The sequence below is a fragment of the Myotis daubentonii genome, chromosome X, assembly GCF_963259705.1.
Source record: "Myotis daubentonii chromosome X, mMyoDau2.1, whole genome shotgun sequence".
Taxonomy (NCBI): domain Eukaryota; kingdom Metazoa; phylum Chordata; class Mammalia; order Chiroptera; family Vespertilionidae; genus Myotis; species Myotis daubentonii.
The window spans coordinates 102130701-102154068 of NC_081861.1; the positions used below are offsets into that span (position 1 = coordinate 102130701).

At 39.8% G+C, this 23368-nt stretch overlaps 1 protein-coding gene, 1 long non-coding RNA gene, 1 other non-coding gene and 1 pseudogene across 3 annotated transcripts in view; 1 reads left to right on the forward strand and 3 right to left on the reverse strand.

The window, feature by feature from the left end:
* The window catches only part of MAGT1 (magnesium transporter 1), a 46061-nt gene that overhangs the window by 21801 nt on the left and 892 nt on the right, over positions 1-23368 (reverse strand). Inside the window, exons 2-3 of the mRNA XM_059679922.1 lie at positions 5845-6014; positions 1804-1921 (exon numbers count right to left, since the gene is read on the reverse strand). Coding sequence (XP_059535905.1) covers positions 1804-1921; positions 5845-6014 — 288 coding nt within the window. The remainder of the gene's footprint in view (positions 1-1803; positions 1922-5844; positions 6015-23368) is intronic.
* Positions 8438-8569, reverse strand: LOC132225413 (small nucleolar RNA SNORA51). Its single transcript, XR_009450923.1, has one exon. It is a non-coding gene; the product is annotated as a small nucleolar RNA SNORA51 (small nucleolar RNA).
* On the reverse strand, positions 11733-21932 carry LOC132223827 (uncharacterized). Its single transcript, XR_009450529.1, has 3 exons — positions 20430-21932; positions 16755-16900; positions 11733-12269 (listed from the first exon to the last, which is right to left on the reverse strand). It is a non-coding gene; the product is annotated as an uncharacterized LOC132223827 (long non-coding RNA).
* On the forward strand, positions 17508-19520 carry LOC132223826 (protein mono-ADP-ribosyltransferase PARP16-like; annotated as a pseudogene).

The following is a 23368-nucleotide window of genomic DNA, read 5'->3' on the forward strand; positions in this document are numbered from 1 at the left end:
CTGCTGGGAATGCAAAATGGTACATCTGCATTGGAAGATAGTTTGGCAGTCTTCTGAAACTTGGAAGCAACCAAGATGTCCTTTAGTGAGTGAATGAATAAACAAACTCTGGTACATCTGGACAATGGAATATTATTCATCAATAAAGAGAAATGAGCCGTAACTGGTTTGGCTCAGTGGATAGAGCGTTGGCCTGCAGACTGAAGGGTCCCAGGTTCGATTCCGGTCAAGGGCATGTACCTGGGTTGCGGGCATATCCCCAGTAGGAGATGTGCAGGAGGCAGCTGATCGATGTTTCTCTCTCATCGATGTTTCTAACTCTCTATCTCTCTCCCTTCCTCTCTGTAAAATCAATAAAATATATTTTAAAAAAAGAAAGAAATGAGCTATCAAGCCATAAAAAGACATGGAGGTACTTTCAATACATATTACTAAGTGAAAGAAGGCAATCAGAAAAGTCTACATACTGTATGATTCTAACTATATGGCATTCTGGAAAAGGCGAAACTATGAGAAAAGTAAAATATCAACCAAAAGTTAGAAGGGAGGATGGACTGACAGGGTATGGATGATTTTTAGGAAAATAAAATTACTCTTTATGATACCATATTGATGAACAATTTGTCCAAACCAGTAGACTATACAATACCAAGAGTTAACTGTAATGTAAACTGTGCGCTTTTGGGTGATTATGATGTATCAATGTAGGCTCATCAAATGTAAAAAATGTACTACTCTGGTGGGAATGTTGATAGTGGGGGAAGCTATTCATGTGTGAGGTAGGGGGTATATAGGAAATCTTTGTATTTACCCCTCAATTCTGTAGTGAACTTTAAGTTTCTCTTTAAAAAAATAGACTTCAGCCCTAGCAGATTTGGCTCAGTGGATAGAGCATTGGCCTGCAAACTGAAAGGTCCCAGGTTCGATTCTAGTCAAGGGCACATGCCCGGGTTGCAGGCTCAATACCCATTGTGGGGCATGTAGGAGGCAACCGGTCAACGATTCTCTGTCATCATTGATGTTTCTTTCTCTTTCCCTTCCTCTCTGAAGTCAGTAAAAATATATTTTTAAAAAATTAAGCAACTGTCCGGCCGGCTTGACTCAATGATAGAGCCTTGACCTATGAACCAGGAGGTCATGGTTCGATTCCTGGTTGCAGCCCATGCCCAGGTTGCAGGCTCAATCCCCAATGTGGGGCTTGCAGGAGGAAGCTGATCAATGGTTCTCTCTCATCACTGATGTTTCTATCTCTCTCCCCCTCTCCCTTCCTCTCTGAAATCAATTAAAAAAATATAGGTGAGAGAGGTTATGATTGACAGAGCTCATACATATGGGATCCAGGGCACAGGAAAGGGGTGAAGCTCTGAACAAGAAGAAGGAGCTTTCCCACTAAGACAAGAAAGAAGCAAGGGGGTAAAGACAAATACAGTACCTAACTCTACTAAAAACTTCAATATTACAATGATGGTATAATGATGGATTAATGCTGTGATTTTAAAAATTACTTGATAAATTGTCCACTAAAAATGTTTAAAATGTTAATTTTTATTATGTATATTTACCACAAGTGTATGTGTGTGTGTGTGTATTACTTGATTACAACTCAATTTCCATATTCTATTAGGTTAAGCACTGACCATTACATTTCATGGCTAGCTCAAGTTTAGTTTTTATTTTACTAAGTACTCTAGATCTTACATAAAACAAGTCATATTTAACTTCTTGTAGCCATTGAAAAAGATGTATTTCGCTTTATCCATAGTTTGCCTATTCCTACGTAATAGAATAAACCAAAGATCTTACCATCTGAAATACATCAGAGCCTTCATCAAAATCCACCATAGCAAAAAATATCCTGTTTGTAAATGCACTGGAGTATCGCCAGGAGTTTGCCAGGATCTGGAATTCTTCATCCGCTTGCCTGGGTGTAATCAGATTTGTGAAGATAAAATATAAAACATTTTTAAAAGCAATCTAGTTTATTAGAAATAAAAAAGATCCAAAGACTCAACAGTTTTTCCAATGGTGGGGGGCAAGTCAGGCTCTGCTTACGGCAGCAGTTCTCAACCTGTGGGTCGAGACCCTTTTGGGGGTCGAACGACCCTTTCACAGGGGTCACCTAAGACCATCGGAAAACACATATATAATTACATATTGTTTTTGTGATTAATCACTATGCTTTAATTATGTTCAATTTGTAACAATGAAAATACATCCTGCATATCGGATATTTACATTACGATTCATAACAGTAGCAAAATGAAAATAATTTTATGGTTGGGGGTCACCACAACATGAGGAACTGTATTAAAGGGTCGTGGCATTAGTAAGGTTGAGAACCACTGTCTTACGGGGTTAGGACAAACGCTGACAGTCTGTCATTGTTTTTGGCATAAGAGAAGTCTTACCCCAAATGTTGGGGATTTCAATAGAAAGTAGTAATTATCTGTCTATAGTTTATACTTTGTGCCTATTTCTTATCGTAAAGCCCTTCAGTAGTCACCAGAAAATCCAGCTAATTGTCTCTACTACAATTTTTTAAAAATGTTTTTATTAATTTCAGAGAGAGTAAGGGAGAGGGAGAAGGAGATAGAAACATCAACGATGAGAGAGCATCATTGATTAGCTGCCTCCTGCACGGCCCCTACTGGGGATCAAGCCTGCAACCTGGGCATGTGCCCTGACCAGGAATTGAACTGTGATCTCCTGGTTCATGGGTTGATGCTCAACCACTGAGTGACACCGGACTACAACAATTTACTTCTAAGATGTCAAAAACAAGGTTAAATATTTTCCCAGGTAAAGCATATAATAATACTAGAGGCCCGGTGCACGAATTTGTGCACTGGTGGGGTCTGGCCAGCCTGTCCTGATCGGGGCCAATGGGTCCGGGCCAGCCAAGGGGATGGGATGCGGGAGCTTGGCCCACCTCCTGGTAGAACTCCATGTCAAGGGGACAATTTGCATATTAGCCTTTTATTACATAGGATTAATCCATCTTAAGAATCGAAAGTACAAAATGCTACTTAGTAAATAGTAGTAAAGTATAGTCAGATGAACTATTGGGGTGAAAAATAAGAAGAAACTAGGGAATTGAGATTAACTGAATCTCAAGTCATGTTTGACTTTTCCCTTATTGCCCATATGCTTTCAAGTTTCTAAGATCTGACAATTCTTCATTTATGATTTTCTCAACCCCTCCCATTTATTTTCATTGCTATTATCAACGTCAGATCCTTAATATCTAGTTTCTTCTCCTGCAAGAAACTCCTCGGAAACTGTTGCTTTTCTATTACCTTCAGAACACAGTCTCCAAGCTCTTTCACTGGTTGTTCAACTGCAGCTATTTATTTCTTCCTATCTGTTTACTCTTGCACACGTCATTGCTTCTACCTCTATCTAAATTTGATCCATCTGTCTAGCCCTAGTACAAGTCCTATCTTCTCCATTAGGCCAGCCCTACCCACTCCTGTTATGTCCTTCCTGAAATTTTACAGTACTTATTATGTACACAATTCATAGAGTACTTATCCTAAATTTTCTTATATTGCCAGTAAAATTTTCATGTGTGGAACTCATTTCCCTAACCAGATGATGAGGTTAGGGCATCTCTCTTAAACTTCTCATCCTGATAGCACCAAATATCTATCTATCTATCTATCTATCTATCTATCTATCTATCTATCTATCTAAAACCTTAATATGCAAATAGACCGAATGGCGGAACAACTGAACAACCGGTCACTGGGAAGTGAGCTGACCACCAGGGCGCGCGTGCAGAACATGGAGGGTGTCGGCTGCAGAGGGATGGTGGAGCAGGTGAGTGGGGGCGCCAGACCAAGGTGGGGTGCCAGTTGCTGTCATCGGAGCGAGCTTCTGGTGGTTACTGAAAATTCTTTGCTCCCGCGCCTCAGTCTTGCCCAGTGCTCACACCTGCTGATGGCACCAGCCCAGCTTGCACCCACTGCCAGTCCCGATTGCTCTGCGCTGTCAGCAGGTGTGAGCAGGGCCGGCGCTGTCAGTGTGTGGGAGTGGCAGCAGCAGCAGGAGTGGGGCTGCCCACAGACAGGAGACTGGGGGCTGTGGTGGGAGGGGCCAGGTGGGGTGTGGAGGATGGGTTGAGACCCGCCCATGTGCCCACTGCAGCCTCATGGCTCACAGTTCCTTTCAGGGTGCACAAATTTGTACACTGGGCCCCTGGTCTATAATAATAAAAGTGTAATATGCTGAAGACCAGACAGTCGAATGACCTTCTGGACCACCTTCAGATGAAGCCGGGGCTGCAAGGGCCAAGCCCCTTGCAGGAATTTTGTGCATCGGGCCTCTAGTATAGTATAATACACACTGCTGTTACTTAATTTTATTTCTTGAATGATTTTAGGAAAATGTGAGCTAATTTTAAATTTGGTCTTGTAGAAAGTAAGATACAAATAAAAACTTAGGTTAATAAGAATTTCATTAATTTGAATTTAATACAAAATTATGAAGGAGTCTGAGTTTGTTCCTTGACATTTTCGTACACTGTTGATTGCCAGTAAGTGAACTGATTGAAGAGGAACTCTAGGTCAGTGGTTGGCAAGCTGCGGCTCAACAAACCGCGGCTCGTGAGCCACATGCGGCTCTTTGGCCCCTTGAGTGTGGCTCTTCCACAAAATACCGACTTCTGCACATAGGCCACGAAGTTTCAATCACACTGTACGTGCTCGCCCGCATGTGGTATTTTGTGGAAGAGCCACACTCAAGGGGTCAAAGAGCCACATGTGGCTCGCGAGCCACGGTTTGCTGACCACGGCTCTAGGTTTTAAATTTATTCATGGTTAATACCCACTACTCTTTTTCCTTCTTCTGTTTACTTATAATTTATATTCACCATATACCCCATAAAACAAGCACCCTGGAACCAAATACCTTGACTATCTCCTACATCCAAGGAAAAAAATCCTTTAATAAGAGTTAGCAAGGGTTAGGGTAGCATAGCACAGTATTGTGAAAGGAGGCTGACTATTCCTTCACATGAGCCCAAGCTGTCAGAATTTGGAAAGCCTCCAAGGTTTTTACTTAATTAAGTTCTTCACAGGACTGCTTTGTCATTTCATTTAAAGTAAATTCCCAGATCACACATACGGATTTTAAAATATAAGTTAAAACAACATCAGAAAAAGCTAAAAATCCACTATTTTTAATTATCCATAGCACTTTCGTTTAAAAAAATATCAATCTTTATTCCTAAGATCATTCAGAAACAGTAAAATAAGTCAATAAACCATTATTTGATGAAAGTGAAATTGACGTATAATCACTACAAAATAATGTAGAAAAAAAGAAACATCTCTAACATAAATCATGCATCTTTATTTTCTAAAAAAGTTCTCTTGAAATTCCAAACTTGGATGCAGCCACCATTACTGTATTAATAAATATCTCTAGCTTTGGGTAGACCAGTTAAAATTTTAGAACTTGTTTCTCCCAACCTGAGAGAATATTTGCTTTACTACATTCTGGGGCTGTTGTGGTAAAACAACAGTATGAAGTTGAAAACACAAATAATAAAACACTACCATCAATGCTATTGGCATACATTTATATAAGTTGATAACAATTTAGAAGATAATTGTTAGATTTATTCCTGATGGTTCCAATACTTTATTCTTGCTCTTTGTTCCCCCTACTAATTTGGACAACCAAGAAGTGACTATAAAAGAGTAGTATTGTGTGTTAGTATAAATATCTTAAGATATACACATTAATTATGTACCCACTAAACTAATTTAGTTCACTGGAATTGAAAAAACGGTAGAAATCTTATAAGTTATTTAATTTTAAAGTGTAGTTGAAGGTTCATACTTGCACACGACACACTGTCTATGAAGTTGGAGAGCAGTGAACATGACAATAACGGAGTAGTTTCTTGGTGGGGCTTTAACAAGGCGACGGAACTTGTCTCCATTCATTCTTATTACAGGTCTTTTATTGGTCCATTCCATCAGTTGACTAACCTTTTCAGATAACACCATCTAAAAAAGAAAGGGAGCATGCTGTTCTAAACTTGTCATGTAAAAAAAAATATTTAAAAAAATAAACTTATTATATAAAGTTCCTTTTATCTAGGCAACTTAACACCAAGACTAACAAGTACAGTTATAGAAAATTTTTTTTTAAACTTTTTTTTTTTATATTTTATTGATTTTTTACAGAGAGGAAGGGAGAGAGATAGAGAGTTAGAAACATCGATGAGAGAGAAACATCGATCAGCTGCCTCCTGCACATCTCCTACTGGGGATATGCCCGCAACCCAGGTACATGCCCCTGACCGGAATCAAACCTGGGACCTTTCAGTCCGCAGGCCGACGCTCCATCCACTGAGCCAAACCGGTTCCGGCGAGTTATAGAAAATTTGAGAGACCTAGAAGTAAACTAGGAGTTGGGCCTAACGATGATAATTATTCTTAAAATTAGATTATTTCATGATGAGATTTAATGAAATACTATACTTTTGATATGACTTGTTTTTTATTTACTAATAAATAAAATGACATAAAATCATAAACCCTTTCATTTGCCAAAGATTCCAAAGAATATGGAGTTAAACCAACTATATAGCTATAATAAGCAAGGCCAGGTGGCAGTGATGAAAGGATAGATACATAGATCAATGCAACAGAACCCAGAACCCGAAAATAGACTTACACAAGTATAGCCAACTAAGTTTTCAAAAAAGTGCAAAAGCAACTCAGTAGAGCAGGGGTGGGGAATGTCCAGCACGCTAAATCATTTGATCTGGCCCTACCAAGGAAACTGCAGGTGGGTCTCGAAATTCAATAAATCTAGGAGCTTTCTTCATAGTAACATAAATTTATATTAAGTGAATCATATTAAGTGAATGATGTTCTAAGTATCCAAATGGCCCTTGGCAGAAAAAAGGTTCCCCACCCCTACAGTAGAAGAAGGAGCCTTTTCACAAATGGTTCTGGAGCAACTGGACATCCAGAGTCCAAAATATGAATCTCAAAATAAACTTCATATCTTATACAAAAATTAATTCAAAATGGATCACATACCTAAATGTAAAAATTAAAACTATAAAAATTTTAGGAGAAAATGCTCAGGATCAAGGGCTCAGCAAAATTCTTAGAGCTGACACCAAAACACAATTCATAAAAAGAAAAAAACATTGATAAACTGGATACCATCAAAAGAAAAACTTTTGCTCTGTGAAAGACCCTGTGAAGAGGATGAAAAGACAAGCTACAGAGTGAAAGAAATTATTTTCATACTATATATGTCACAAAAGATCAGTAGCTAGAATATATTTTTTAAAACTATTAAATTCAAAAATGAAAAACACACAATTCAATTAGAAAACGGGCAAAAAACTAAGACATTTCCTTGAAGGTGATCTACAGACAGGAAATAAGTACATGCAAAGATGTCCAACATTGTTAACCATTTCAGATACACAAATTAAGAGCACAATGAAATAGTACTACATACCTGTAACTAAAAGTACAGTGGTAATAAATACTAAAGGCTGGCGAGGATGTAGAGAACTTGGATCTCATACATTGCTGGTGGGAATGTACTATGGCACAGCCACTTTGGAAAACAGTTTGGCAGTTTTTTTAAAAAATTAAGCAACTGGCCCTAGCTGGTTTGGCTCAGTGGGTAGAGGATTGGTTTGCAGACTGAAGGGTCCCAGGATCGATTCTGGTCAAGGGCACATGCCTGGGTTATGGGCTTGATCCCCAGTGTGGGGCCTGCAGGAGGCAACCAATCAATGATTTTCTCTCATCATTGATGTTTCTATCTCTCTCTTGCCCTTCCTCCCTGAAGTCAATAAAAATATATTTTAAAAAAATTAAGCAATTGTCCAGCTAGCATGATTCAATGGTCGAGCCTTGACCTATGAACCAGGAGGTCACGGTTCGATTCCTGGTTGCAGCACATGCCCGGGTTGCGGGCTCAATCCCCAATGTGGGGCTTGTAGGAGGAAGCTGATCAATGGTTCTCTCTCATCACTGATATTTCTATCTCTCTCCCCCTCTCCCTTCCTCTTTGAAATCAATAAAAAAATATTTTTTAAAAAAATTAAGCAACTAACCATGCACTAACTATACAATCCAGCATTCCTGAACATTTATCCCAGACAGATGAAAATTTACATCTACACACACAAAAAGAGCTGCATTTTTTTAAATTTTCTCAAAAATATATATTTTATTGATTTTTTACAGAGAGGAAGGGAGAGGAATAGAGAGTTAAAAACATCAATGAGAGAAAAACATCAATCAGCTGCAAACCCCCTACTGGGGATGTGCCCGCAACCAAGGTACATGTTTTTGACCGGAATTGAACCTGGGACCATATGGTCCACAGGCCGACGCTCTATCCACTGAGCCAAACTGGTTAGGGCAGAGCTGCATTTTTTGTTTCTTTTTCTCAGTGTCTCCCCATTCACAATACAGACCAGGCAAAAAGCCTGAGCTGAGGTGTATATGGGGTAAGTTTACTCTGCCTCCTATTTCTGTACAGTCAGTGTAAGAACACAGCCTGTGGTAAGCACCAGGAGGCCTTTTTGTTTCTTTTTAATAGCCAGTCATCATGAGGCAAAGGAAGACAAGTACAATTAGTCAACAAGAATTTCAGTTGAATTCATGCAATCATATTTATCCTTTCCCTCATCTCTACCCTTATATGCAAACTTTGAAAGAATAGTAAGACAGGAAAAGATAAAATAAAAAGTACAGATGACAAGAATCTCAATGCAGACTTAACACTAATTTATGGTTTTCTTCTTCTTGAAAGGGATATATATATATATATATATATATATATATATATATATATATTAAGTGTCCATCTGGGTAATGGCGTCACATAGCAATGCCTGGCTTCCTCTCCCTACAGACTAGCCTCCTTGCAATTTCTTCAGCCCAGGAACAGGACTTGCTTCCTAGCCAGGTGGAAACATTTTACAGACATTTGGTTACATTGGACTCACTATTCTTGGGGGGGAAAGGGGTGTGGGAGATGTGGGAAGAGACTGGACAAAAATCATGCACCTATGGATGAGGACAGTGGGGGGGTAAGGGCAGAGGGTGGGGTGGGAACTGGGTGGAGGGGAGCTATGGGGGGAAAAAAGAGGAACAAATGTAATAATCTGAACAATAAAGATTTAATAAATAAAAAAAATAATGAACTCTCAGAAAGGAAAACGCAAAAAACAATCCCATTTACCATTGCAACAAAAATTAAAATACTTAGGAATAAATTTAACCAAGGAAGTAAAAGACCTGTACTCAGAAAACTATAGAACCTTGAGAAAAGAGACAGAAGATAATAACAAGTGGAAAAATATACCATGTTCATGGACTGGTAGAATGAACATCATTAAGATGGCCATAATACCCAGAGCAATACAGAGATTCAATGCAATTCCTATAAAATACCAATGGGCCTGGCTGACATGGCTCAGTGGTTGAGTGTTGACCTATGAACCAGGAGCTCATGGTTTGATTTCCGGTCAGGGCAAATGCCTGGGTTGTGGGCTTGACCCCCCCGCCCCGGGGGGGTGTGCAGGAGGCAGTCGGACAATGATTCTCTCTCATCATTGATGTTTCTCTCTCTCTCCCTCTCCCTTTCTCTCTAAAATCAATAAAAATATATTTTTAAAAATAAAATAAATAAAATACCAACAGAATATTTCACAAATCTAAAACAAATACTTCAAAAATTTATATGGAACCAAAAAAGACCCTGAATAGCTGCAGCAATCTTGGGAAAGAACAAAATTCATTTTAAAGTAAATGAACTCAGAAAGTAACCTAATGGCCCATATATTAAGTAGTCTTATAAGAGCTTTAAAGAAAATTTGTAATTCCTCTGAACTAATTTCTTCTATTAGATAAATTATTTGGAATATTATAAATGATTTACACAGACCAGGTTGAGAGTTTATTTAGGACTTTTGTTTAAGAAGATGCCACATATAAATATCTAATTCAAAGCACATATAGTTGTTTTGTTGAAATGATCATAAATCTATGTGATAGAACAGAGATAGACTATATAAAAAACTAACAAAATTAAATTAAAATCATATGCATTCTCTGCTTTTAAGCAGTCATTAATTTTGTTATATTTTCAAATTAAATTTGATAGATACCAGCAAATTCAAACATGATTTGCCTATTTTACTTACCATGGTTGCAGATTCTACTTGTGGCTATTTTAGACAAAAAGTGAAATGAATTATAAAGAAACCAATTTTAACATAGGCTAATTGATATAAATAAGACATCACATCAACGTTATAAAGAAACAACAAAAGGATGCTATCCAGGAACTTGCTGTATTTGCAATGCTTAGTATATATGTATCAGGCAGCAAATCCTCTTCTTATAGAAAGTACAGTATTTATTTTATTTTTTTAAAATATATTTTATTGATTTTTTACAGAGAGGAAGGGAGAGGGATAGAGAGTTAGAAACATCGATGAGAGAGAAACATCGATCAGCTGCCTCCTGCACACTCCCTATTGGGGATGTGCCCGCAACCAAGATACATGCCCTTGACCGGAATCAAACCTGGGACCCTTGAGTCTGCAGGGCAAACCGGCTAGGGTGAAAGTACAGTATTTAATTCAAACCTCAAAACAACACTATGAGCCCTACCTGGTTTGGCTCAGTGGATAGAGCGTCAGCCTGCGGACTGAAGGGTCCCAGTTTCGATTCTGGTCAAGGGCATGTACCTTGGTTGCGGGCACATCCCCTGTAGGGGGTGTGCAGGAGGCAGCTGATCGATGTTTCTAACCCTCTATCCCTCTCCCTTCCTCTCTATAAAAAATCAATAATATATATTTTTAAAAAACCAACACTATGAGGTACTCTATTTTTATGCTTTTAACTTTTGAGTAAGCAGAATACAGAGGTTAAGTAACTTGCCCAAATTGCCCAAAGTTATAGTAAGACACAGAGCTAGGATTCAAACAGTCCATGATCATTCTAAACCAGGTTTTCTCAACAATAGCACTACTAATATCTTAGGCCAGATAATTATTTGTTGTGGGGAGCTGTGCTGCACATTGAAGGATGTTGAGCAGCATCCCTAAATTCTACCCACTAGATGCCAGCAGCACCCGTACCCCAGCTACAACCACCAAAAAATATCTCCAGACACTGCCACATAATCCTTGGGGAGCAAAATTTTCCCTCCCTTATTGAGAACTGTTCTAAAATGAAAAGAACTTTCACAGTATGATTTAAGTGTTTTTAATTGTTTTATGTATTCAAAAAAATCTTTTCTTCAGTACTGCTCAGAACACATTAAAAAAGAAAGATTTGATGATCGAGTAACCCAAAACTTCTCAGAATAAGCCCTTAGCATAATGGATAATATACTTTCTACACCCATGTTTCGCAAAGTGTAGGCTGTTAAAAGTACAGACTTCTGGATTTCATCCTCCAATAAATTTGATTCATTGGGTCTAGAGTAGATTCCAATAATACATAATTTTAACATGTACCCCAAATCTTTATATGCACTGAAGTTTGAGAACTACTGCTCTACATTTTAATTCTTATGAATAGGAACCACATGTTACATAAATTTCTATGTGCAACACTGAGAAATTAAATAAATATTAAGCAATTCAAATAATAAACAGGAAAAAATATACAATTTTTTTTAAAAAATATATATATATACTTTATTGATTTTTTACAGAGAGTAAGGAAGAGGGATAGAGAGTTAGAAACATCGATGAGAGAGAAACATCCATCAGCTGCCTCCTGCACACCTCCTACTGGGGATGTGCCCACAACCAAGGTACATGCCCTTGGCCGGAATCGAACCTGGGACCCTTCAGTCCGCAGGCAGATGCTCTATCCACTGAGCCAAACAGGTTAGGGCAAAAAATATATAATTTTTAATGATAAATCACTACCTGATATTCCTGGAACAGTTGAAGAATGTGATATAGTCTAAATAACTCAAATATAACACCTATATATTTCCTAGACACTTCTTTCACTAGTTCTCTTTTGTCTTCTCTAGTATATGGTTTTATAAAGGAACATTTCTTGTCTTCACATTTATGTTGAAAGCTTTCTTGATAGGAATAAGTCTCTAGTACTGAAGAATCTTCTTCCTTATGATGCCTCTTACCCATCATCAAGAGGCCATTGTTGATAAAAAGCTATGGCTCAGAAATAATTTTTTTTTTCAGGTAAATACCCAGAAGAGGAATTACTGGATCATATAGTCTTGTACACCTGGAAATTATATGATATTAATCAATGTTACCCCAATAAATTTAATTAAAAAAGAAAAATTGTTTCCTATAGCCTCTCCACTAAGTCCCATTATATACTCTCCACATATTCCTTTATCTTCCAAAATCACAACCTTCGAAAGTAAAGGACTAAAATGTTACCCATGTCCTTCAGTTCCTTCTTTTACTATGTAATACTTAAAAGTTATTAGTAAGAAACACATTTTCCAAGGACTATGGTACAGAAAGGTAAGAGGTTTACCAAGTGCACTACTTAGTAATTCAAAAAAAAGGAATTGATTTGGAAACAACTCCTATTGCAAATACTCCTTCCACTAATAGTTTTAAAAACATTTAAGGAAATATATCCATCCAGGTTTTAATTTGCATTGAATATATTTATTCAAATCAAAATATAGGCTTACTATGGGACAACATTAAATTTTTTTACAGGTTAAGAGCTTATATTTTTTCTATTCATTTAAACGCTGGCAATTACTATAGGCTATTAATAATAATTATATAATAGTATAAATGTTTCTACAACCTTAAATAAGAACATTGTGAAAATAAGTATAATGCTATATATTGTCTCAAATATATACATGAAACATTTATACACAAAATGAACAAATTTAATAGTAAGAGGGAGGACATATGTTGGTTTTATGAAAGGGAATATCAAATGACACTAACAGCTTTGTGATGTAGAGGGGGATTATTCAGGAGAAAAATTTTTATCTCAAAATTGGATGAGATTGAAAATAAAGCATTTACTAAATAATTTATAAAGAAAATATATCTAGGGATACTTTAAATAGCCTCTAGGAATATTTATGTATCAGATTTTTAACATATTTATATTACCAAAGATAAGACTAATTCCATGTAAGAGTTATTATAGCAACGTAAAAAGCATATTTACAAGTGGAAGAAGTAGATTAAGAGAAAGCAAGAAATGAATGTCAGTATCAGTCTTTGTGGGCAGATACGTTTATGCCTCTAAATACACCTATATCAATTAATTATTTCAATCTGAAAATTGTTGCTTTGTTGTTTGGTTTAAATAATATTAAAAAAATCAATTTATCGCCCTAGCTGGTTTGGTTCAGCAGATAAATGTCGGCCCATCCCAAGTGAGGTTCCGGTCAAAGGGCACGTACCTTGGTTGTAGGCTCCTGTGGGAGGCAACCAATCAATGTGTCTCTCTCATAGAGAGATCTCTCTCTCTCCTTCTCCCCTCCCTTCCACTCTAAAAATCAATAGAAAAATATCCTCGGGTGAGAATTAACAACAACAAAAAAATCAATTTACCTCACTTGACAGATGTGTATGGAGCTCTTGAAATTTGCCAGGGACTATGCTAGGCTATGGGAATACAGTAGCAAACAAGATAGGCCTGGCTCTTTTCTTCATGAAACTTACAATTCTATGTTGGAAGAGGTGGTAGAGTGGGGACTTCATGTGATCTGATCCCAACGTGACTTTATGCCCTTTTCTTGACCATTTCCCCATTTTTCTTAATATCAACAAACTTCCTCTTAGGTCCTCTCTTTAGTGGCTTCCATCCTTTTATATTTGGTGTTCTTTGGAAAGTTCTTTCTGTACTAATTATCCCCAACATCTACCAGGTCTTCTCTAGCTAAACTCAACTTCGTTTTTAGGTCTCATTTTTGTTTTTGTTTTTATTGATGAATGAGCTGAGGGTCTGAAGCAAACAAATTTTTCTGTGACTTACATGCATAGCACACTCAGTTTTTGCCTATTGTGACAGTGGCATCCACCACCAGCAACAGAACTCTATATTCCCTTTATAGGTGTCTCTCTTTCCACTCAGCACTTGAAGTTCCTATGAATTATAATTTCTCAATAATATATTAGCTAATCATTCATTTATTCATATCTTTATTTATTCCCTAAATCTTCATCAACCAAATACTCTATTCCAGGAATTTTGCTGGGCCTTGGAATCCATATCATTATGGATCCCAGAGTTTAGTAAAAAACAGAGACTTTTGCCCTGGCTGGTTTGGCTCAGTGGATAAAGTGTCGACCTGCGGACTGAAAGTTCCCAGGTTCGATTCTGGTCAAGGGCATGTACCTTAGTTGCGGGCACATACCCAGTGGGGCGTGTGCAGGAGGCAGCTGATCGATGTTTCTCTCTCATCGATGTTTCTAACTCTCTATCCTTCTCCCTTCCTCTCTGTAAAAAATCAATAAAATATATTTTTAAAAAAACACAGACTTTGGACAAATAATGTGAAGTATAATGAGTGTTAAAGAGAAATTTAGGGAAATACACAAGCTCAAGTAACCTTGAGAAAGGAAAACATTAAATTTTTTAGCAAAGACTTTCACAATCAATTTTCCCCCCTTTTTGGAGTACATTACTTGGAGTACATTTTCAACCATTCAAATAAAACAAAAAGAACAGTAACATTCATAATTAAAACATAATACCAACAAAGTTTAAGTAACTTAGTCTTTCTCTTCTCTTGACACATTTTTTTTAATCCTCACTGGAGGATATTTTCCCCCCATTGATTTTTAGAGAACCTGGAAGGGAGGAGGGGGGAAGAGAGAGAGAGAAGGAGACATTGATGTGAGAGACACATGGATTGGCTGCCTCCCACCCGTGCTCCGACCAGGGCCAGCGGTCGAACTGCAACTAAGGTATGTGCCCTTGATGGGAATCGAACCCACGACCCTTTTTCAGTCTGAAGGCCAAGGTTCTAACCACTGAGAAAACCGGCCAGGGCTCTCTTGAAATATTTAAATTACTATGGCCTCACAACAATCCCACTAACATGAAGTCAATTAATATATCTAATCCTGTTAGTAATAATCAAGTATGAGAAAATTTTTAGGACTACAGAGATTAAGAGAGCCAAGAAAGGGCAGTGAGATGTTTAATTTTATTTTACCTGCTTGCATAATATTTATCTCAATTTTAACTAAATTAGTAGATTAAGCCTTAACAACTACAAATTCCCCTTCTGTCACTAAATATCACTCAGAAAAAAACAGCATATAGGAATCTATTATCATTTAAAGCTAAAATATGATCCTGCTATTAAGATTTCTTCTGAATTTCAGATGTAATAAAGCTAAGCACCACCAGTCTGAATTCCTCTGAAATGTATGACCCTTTTCCCCCAAACTGATTTGATTGTACATACTTGTGTTTTAGACCATCAGGGTATATTTAAAAATTCTTCATATTTTTAGCTTTCCTAATCATCCACTAGTCTTTAGACACTAGTAAAATAAATTTCCTGGTTAAGCAATAACTTTCCAACTCGATCCTTATATTATGAGACTGAACAGACCTGGAAACATAACTGGCAGGTAATGACTGAAGGAGACGATAAGCAGAGTGCAGATTTAATCCTTAAATGCTATCTCTCCATTCTCAGTTCACCTACTTCCTGGACAGGGCTAAAATATACCACTGTCCCCTCATTGATGTTTTATTATTGGGGAGTGTCTCAACTTGTTTTGCAACACTTACTGAGCCTTTGGTTCTTAGTAATAAGGTATTTGCTAAAGAATTGCAGTTTTGCACGTGACACGTTCACATGTCAGTTCTCAAGGCGATGCCAGAGAAAGTATAAGTTTTTCCAATAAAGCCTGCCTTGTCAAAATATGCAGGTAATTTCATTTTCTGAACAATCCTCATAAAAACACTACAAAAAGATCAATTGAGGAAACATTTTACTACAGCAGAGGAACACATTCTTATTTTATTCTCTAATATTCATCTAATGTCTTCTACATGCCCGGTATTTCATTTGGCACTTTATAGCCTTCATCTCATTTAATTTTCACAATATTCAAAGAAATAGGCATTTTCCCATTCTACTGATAAGGAAAATGAGACAGAAACTTGTTAAGATTACTTTGGTTGCATTAACACACATGCTTTTTATTTTTATTTTATTTTATTTAAAATATATTTTATTGATTTTTTACAGAGAGAAAGGGAGAGAGATAGAGAGTTAGAAACATCGATGAGAGAGAAACATCAATCAGCTGCCTCCCGCACATGTCCCACTGGGGATGTGCCCGCAACCCAGGTACATGCCCTTGACCGGAATCGAACCTGGGACCTTTCAGTCCGCAGGCTGACGCTCTATCCACTGAGCCAAACCGGTTTCGGCTGCTTTTTAAATTTTACAAAATTTTTTGGAGAACTGAGAAAAGGGAGGGGAACTATCTGATATCCTACCATTACTATGACCATTTTTATTATGCTTCCGTATGCTTTGTGCATTCAACTCTTTTCCATATTTCATGTTATTTCTTTATTACAGATTCCCAGAAGTAGATCAAGAAACATGGACAATTTTATCAAATACCATACTTTTTCATTGTTATTATGTTGCTCCCCTAAAACACCACCAGATGCGAGGATAAGCAACTTGCCTTCTACCACATGGAGGGAATAATTCACCATAAAAATAAAACAAGTCACTGCAAAACAAACCTTCATGCCTAGCAGAGAGCATAGGCTTTGGAAGCAGACCAGGGGTGGAATCCCAGCTCATTCTCTAGAGTTGTGCTTCTTTGAACAAGCCCCAAACCTTCCTTTTGCTTAGCATCAGTTCCCTCATCTTTCAAAAGGGGTTCATACTAATAAATAAAATAAAAATAAATTTAAAGGGGTTAATACCCTGTAGTGTTATTGTGAGGTTTATAGATAATGCACGTAAACCATAGTGCCTAACATGTAGAAGGCATTGAATAAATAATAGAGAATAAGTCAACATTCCAGTGAAAACATTGCTACAGGTGTAAATAATCAGGTAAGTAGGGTAGCATTACATTTAACAACACACAACCATGAGAAACTTGAGTGATTTTTAATTATATTCATTTAGGGGAGCCTTCTTTTTGTTGATGTTAATCCTCACCCGAGGGTATTTTTTTCCATTGATTTTTAGAAAGAGTGGAAGGGAAGGAGAGAGAGGAACAGGGAGGGGGAAACTTCAATGTGAGAGAGAGATATCTATTGAATGATTCCCAACCTCGCCCCTCACAGGGGCGGGGCACTGGACCTCCATCGACCCCTCCTTCAAGGGCTGATGCCACAAAGCCACGCTGGCCAGGACGGGAGGCGTCTTTTTAAAAAGACAAATTGGGGAGCAGCTGGGGGAGCGCCCGGCGCCGGGAGGGGCGGTAGGCCGAATGCGCGGGGCGCCAAGCCCCGCCCGCGGGCAGGGCTCGGTGAGCGGGCTGTACCGCTGGTGGAACGCAGGCGCCCAGGGCAGCCAGGCGAGCTCGGGGCTTCGGTGCGGCCTGGCCGGAGGCGGGACAGGAAGGCACCGGCGGCGCCGCTGCCTCGCGCCACGCGAGATGGGGTCTCTGCCCGCGGTACCCCCTGGGTGTGCCCCCAGCCCCACACCCCTGCGGAGGACACGGGTCAGCACGTCCCCGCCGTTGTGGGTTCATCCCATGTCATAGACCCCCCCCACCCCCACATACACACACACAAGGCCCCATTATCTACAGCCCTGACCGGCCCCTCTCCTCTACCGGCCCGTCTCCCCCCAGCAGCGAGCGCCCCGGCCAGGACCCCCAGGACCCTCATAGGGGACACACGTTAGCATGTTCTCACCTCTGCCATCCCGCCCAACTCCACCCCAGGCCTGGCAACCCCAGTCCCCTCTGGCCCCAGGCACAGCCTTCGCTCCTCAACCGCTGTGTCTCCCCTCAGGCCACGCGCCGCCACCCAGGATGCAGCCCGCAGGCTGGGAGGCCGTCAGGGAGGCGGCGGCCAGAGACACGCTGGCGGCGGATCTGCGGGTGCAGTCTATTCACTTCGGCCCTGCAGAGCTACAGGCGGGACTCCGCGCTGCAGCCTTTTCCCGCGTCCTATGCCCGCCATGACTGCAAGGGCTTTGAGGCCCTGCTTGCAGATGCCAGCAAGTTAGCCAACCTGAAAGAGCTTCTCCAGTCCTCTGAAGATAAAGACAAAGGGGCCTGGGACCTGCTGAGCTGGATTTTATCCTCAAAGGTCCTGACAGTCCACAGTGCGGGAAGTCAGAGTTTGAAAAGATCCAAAAGCTGACTGGTGCCCCTCACACTCCTGTCCCTGTGCCGGACTTCCTATTTGAAATCGAGCACTCGGACCCAGCGAATGCCAAATTTTATGAGACCAAAGGAGAACGAGACCTAATCTACGCCTTCCATGGGAGCCGCCTAGAAAACTTCCATTCCATCATCCACAATGGCCTGCACTGCCACCTGAACAAGACATCCTTGTTCTGGGAAGGGACCTACCTCACCAGTGACTTCAGCCTGGCCCTCATTTATAGCCCCCATGGCTATGGGTGGCAGCGTAGCCTCCTTGGCCCCATCCTCAGCTGCGTGGCTGTGTGTGAGGTCATAGACCATCCAGATGTCAAGTGCCAAACCAAGAAGAACGACTCCAAGGAGATAGATCACAGGAGAGTGAGAAACAAGCACAGTGAAGGGGGAGACATCCCTCCAAAGTACTTTGTGGTCACCAACAACCAGCTCCTGCGAGTGAAGTACCTGCTGGTGTACTCACAGAAGCAGGCCAAGAGGGCTTCAAGCCAGCTGTCCTGGTTTTCCAGCCATTGGTTTACGGTCATGATATTCCTGTACCTGCTGCTGTTGCTCATAGTGAGTGTCATCAACTCCTCCACTTTCCAACACTTTTGGAATCGTGCGAAGAGATAATCTTTCTGGGCCAGGAGTGGGGACCACCTCCACCATGTGCCTTGTTTTGTACCTCCCATGCCCCGCATCCAGCCAGGTTGAGCCTGGGGGCCAGTTGGGGACCACAAGACAATTTTCATATGCCATAAATGTATCGATTGCCTTTGATGATGCTCCAGCCACACTCCGGCCAAGGGGGACCACTGGGCCCTCACTCATAGGTTTTGCGGAGCCCTCCTGTCTGCTCCTGCCTAAACAGCCCTAGGGAGTTGGCTTTTCCATCAGGGCTAAAGGAAAAAGTCCTGCTGCATTTAAAAACAAAGTGTCCAAACTGTCAGTGGTATGTTTACAACCGCTCCTGGCGGACATTGGCCCTTTTTCTAATGCCTTCTGGGAGGCGGAAAATGTGTAGTGGGGACGATAAATCACTAGGCGGTTGCCTTGTTTTGACTTGAGACGCTCGAGAGGAATAGTCATGTTTCTCATAAAAATCGGTGGGGATCGGTTTTTGAATTCCATCCACCTTTGTAAGTACAAAACATTTTCATTTTTTTTCAAATCAACAAACAGCATTCTGCTGCAGCTGTAACCCGTGCCCGACCATGGATGAGAAAGGCAGGAGTCAGACTTCTGATTAAAAAAATACAAACCTAACAGTGAGCAACTCAAGTGTCTTTTTCTAAAAATTACTAACTGCTAATTATAGCTGCAGGCCTGCCTCCTATCTCACTCTCATGGAACTGCCTTGATTGTGGTCTGCCAGCCACAAGTGCCACGCCGTAGGCCCTCTGCCACTGTCAGCCTTCAAGGCAGAGGCCTGCCTCAGTGTGTCACAGATATGCTGGACTGAGCTTGCCTCAGAGGTGTCACAGGTCTTTGGGACTCAAACTGGGCAGGAAAAGCCCCTGGCTGCCCAGAAAGCCTTGGTTCTACTTGCCGTATTCTCTGCCCTTCCTCCCTGCCCTGCTTCAGCCATAATGGAGCCCTGTCTTATTGGTGGGGATGCGGAGGTTTCTGTAAGGAATGGGGAAACTAATTTTCTATAATTTGTGAAGTGAAAAAGCCACTATCATGGTTTTTACATTGAATATTGGAACATTTCAAAAATAATAAAGGTATTTTCCTAAAAAAAAAAAAAAAAAGATAAATTGGGCAAGCTCTCCCTCCCAGGAGCCATGCCCACACCTTTCTTCCCTCTCAGGTGTGCATCTCCCAAACTCTAAGGGTGCCCACGAGACTTTCTACTAGGGAAACAATGGGCAGCAGCAGCTCATCCCAGGCTAACCCCCTGAACCTGTCTCCAAGGCCCCTTTTCTCTGACTTTCCAGCGAGCCAAACCAGCCCCATCTTGACTCATTTCTTTCCTATAATATTTCCAGAGAACCAAAGCAGCCCACCTAGTCTCTCTTCTGTCAATTCTTCTATCCTAAGCCCTTCCTTATTTCACTGTCCCCAGCTTTAATAAATGTACTCTCACCCTGGCCGGTGTGGTTCAGTTGGTTTAGAGTTGTCCCATGCACTGAGAGGTCGCAGGTTCGATTGCCAGTAGGGGCACATGCCAGGGTTTCAGGCTCGATCCCCAACAGGAGTAGTGTAGGAGTCAGCAGATCGATGTTTTTTTCTCTCTCTCTCCCACATCAATAAAAACATATAAAAAATAAGAATAAATTTACTCTCAAAATAAAAATAAAATAAAAAATAATACTTTGATTATAAGATCATACATTACCCTCTATTAAAAGCCAAATATACTCTGGTAGATAGACCTGGGATTTTTTAAAATAAAATTTTCAAATATGGACAAAAAAAACCTAAGTGTTCCACTATAGAACATCTATATTTTTAAACTGTCTCTAACTAGTATCACCATAATCTTTTTTAAAAGCCTAAAACATCCTCAATTAGAGAGTAAAGGGGTAAAAACTAAAATACATTTACCAGCCGATATTAATCCCTTGTTTACTGATGAGAAAATCCAATTTTAGAATTTGAAACCTAAACAAACCTGCAAGTGAAAGAACAGATTTGTGATTCTATGCACACAGTTAATGAATTAATTGGATGTTTACTGAGGACCTTTCTGAAAGACACTGCTAGGGAAAGAATATTAATTTAAAAGTGTGTGTATTCAAGATGCTCACAGTCTAATACAGCGGTTCTCAATCTGTGGGTCGCAACCCCTTTGGCAGTCAAATGACCCTTTCACAGGGGTCGCCTAAGACCATCCTGCATATCAGATATTTAATTACAATTCATAACAGTAGCAACATTACAGTTATGAAGTAGCAACGAAAATAATTTTATGGTTGGGTCACAACATGAGGAACTGAATTTAAAGGGACAGAAGGTTGAGAACCACTGGTCTAATGGGCAAGACTGGTATATAAACAATTATAATACAATGTGCTGAAATGATCTCAATTCATGTGGAAGAACCAGGAAAAACTTAGTTAAGGAAAAAAGTAATGTTTGAGCTAAGACTTGAAGAGTAGGAAACCTCAGGAAAGGGGGTGGGGTGAGTGAGAAGGGAGATTCTCCAGCAGAATTCCAGCAAGTATAGACACAGAGTACAGACGATCAAGGCAGTCAGGAAATTCAATATGACTAGCACAGGAGAAGCTGGGACTGAGATGAGACTGGAAAAAGCAGACCAGGTACAGGCTACAGAAAACCTTTTATACTTTGCAAAAAAGGTGAAAAGGTTTTCAGATTTTCATTTGCATCTCTGGCAACACTATGAAGGATGGGTTTAAAGATGACCAGTCAAGATTTGTGAGAGTGATCGATAAGGTGTGAACAGTGGGCATGATGAAAAGGGAGTTAAAATCTGATTCCTTTTTTAAAAAATTTGAGATAACATTTACATAACATAAAATCCACTATGTTAACCATTTTGAAGTATATAACTCATTGCTATTCCTTTTAAAAATATATATATATATATTTTATTGATTTTCTACAGAGAGAAAAGGAGAGAGGGAGAGAGAGAGCTAGAAACATCGATGAGAGAGAAACATCTATCAGCCGCCTCCTGCACACTCCCCACTGGGCATGTGCCCGCAACCAAGGTACATGCCCTTGACCGGAATCGAACTTGGGACCCTTGAGTCCGTAGGCTGACGCTCTATCCACTGAGCCAAACCGGTCAGGGCTGCTTATTCCTTTTAAAAATAATTTATCTCCTACTAGGCCCTTCTGCTTCTAGTTCAATGAGAGATTAAATGAATAAATATCCTAACTAGCTTTTATTTTTTTTAATAGCTTTTTGTTAAAAATATTTTATTGATTTTTTTACAGAGAGGAAGGGATAGGGATAGAGAATTAGAAACATCGATGAGAGAGAAACATCGATCAGCCGCCTCCTGCACATCCCTCACTGGGGATGTGCCCGCAACCCAGGTACATGCCCTTGACCGGACTGAACCTGGGACCCTTCAGTCCACAGGCCAATGCTCTATCCACTGAGCCAAACCAGTCAGGGCTAAATAGCTTTTTAAAATCTTCATTTGCAGATTTAAAAAAATAAGTGGTTTTGCTCAGTGGATAGAGGGTGGGCCTGTGGACTGAAAGGTCCCAGGTTCGATTCCAGTCAAGGGCACATGCCTGTGTTGTGGGCTCGATCCGCAGTGGGGGGCATGCAGAAGGCAGCCAATCAATGATTCTCTTTCATCATTATGTTTCTATCTCTCTCCCTCTCCCTTCCTCTCTGAGATCAATAAAAATATATATATTTTTAAAGTGGTCATATAAATTCAGACAATACAGGTACATAAGGTAAAAAGTGAAAGTGTTTCCCTAATGAACAATCCCAACTGTCCCACAACAACCACTGTTAACAGATTGATGTGTATTCTTACAAAAGTTTCATTATATATATATGCATTTATATATAGCATTTTTTTTAACATAAAAGGCATCCAGAATATAAAAGTACGTATTGCTCTCTACATCTTGTTTTACATGTAAAAATGGCTTGGATCCCTTCTAAAAAACCACATCAATTTCTAGTTCCAGTATATGAGCCTGCTCACTTCACCATACCTTTAAAAAATGTATATTTTTTATTTTACTTTTTGCCAAGCTAATAAGCAACCATTTTAAATTGCCAGCTTGTCTCCCGCTGCCCCCCCCCCGGCCCCCCGCTTAGGGAATAGTTCAAATATTCAGAAACAAAAGATGGGATCTTTTTAAACTCAGCTCAAGTTGACAAGCATCTGAGATGTTTATAAATGGGATTTTAAAAGCACATGCACAGGTATTGTGTATTAGAGGAAGCACAGAAATGTACAGAAAATAGCATGAGACTGGCCTAGGATTTTAGGTCTTGTTCTGCAATTTAACTGTGTAAGGTTAGCACTCGGTCTTCCTCATCTATAAAAAATAAAACTGGAGAGCATAAACTATTGCTAGTAACTG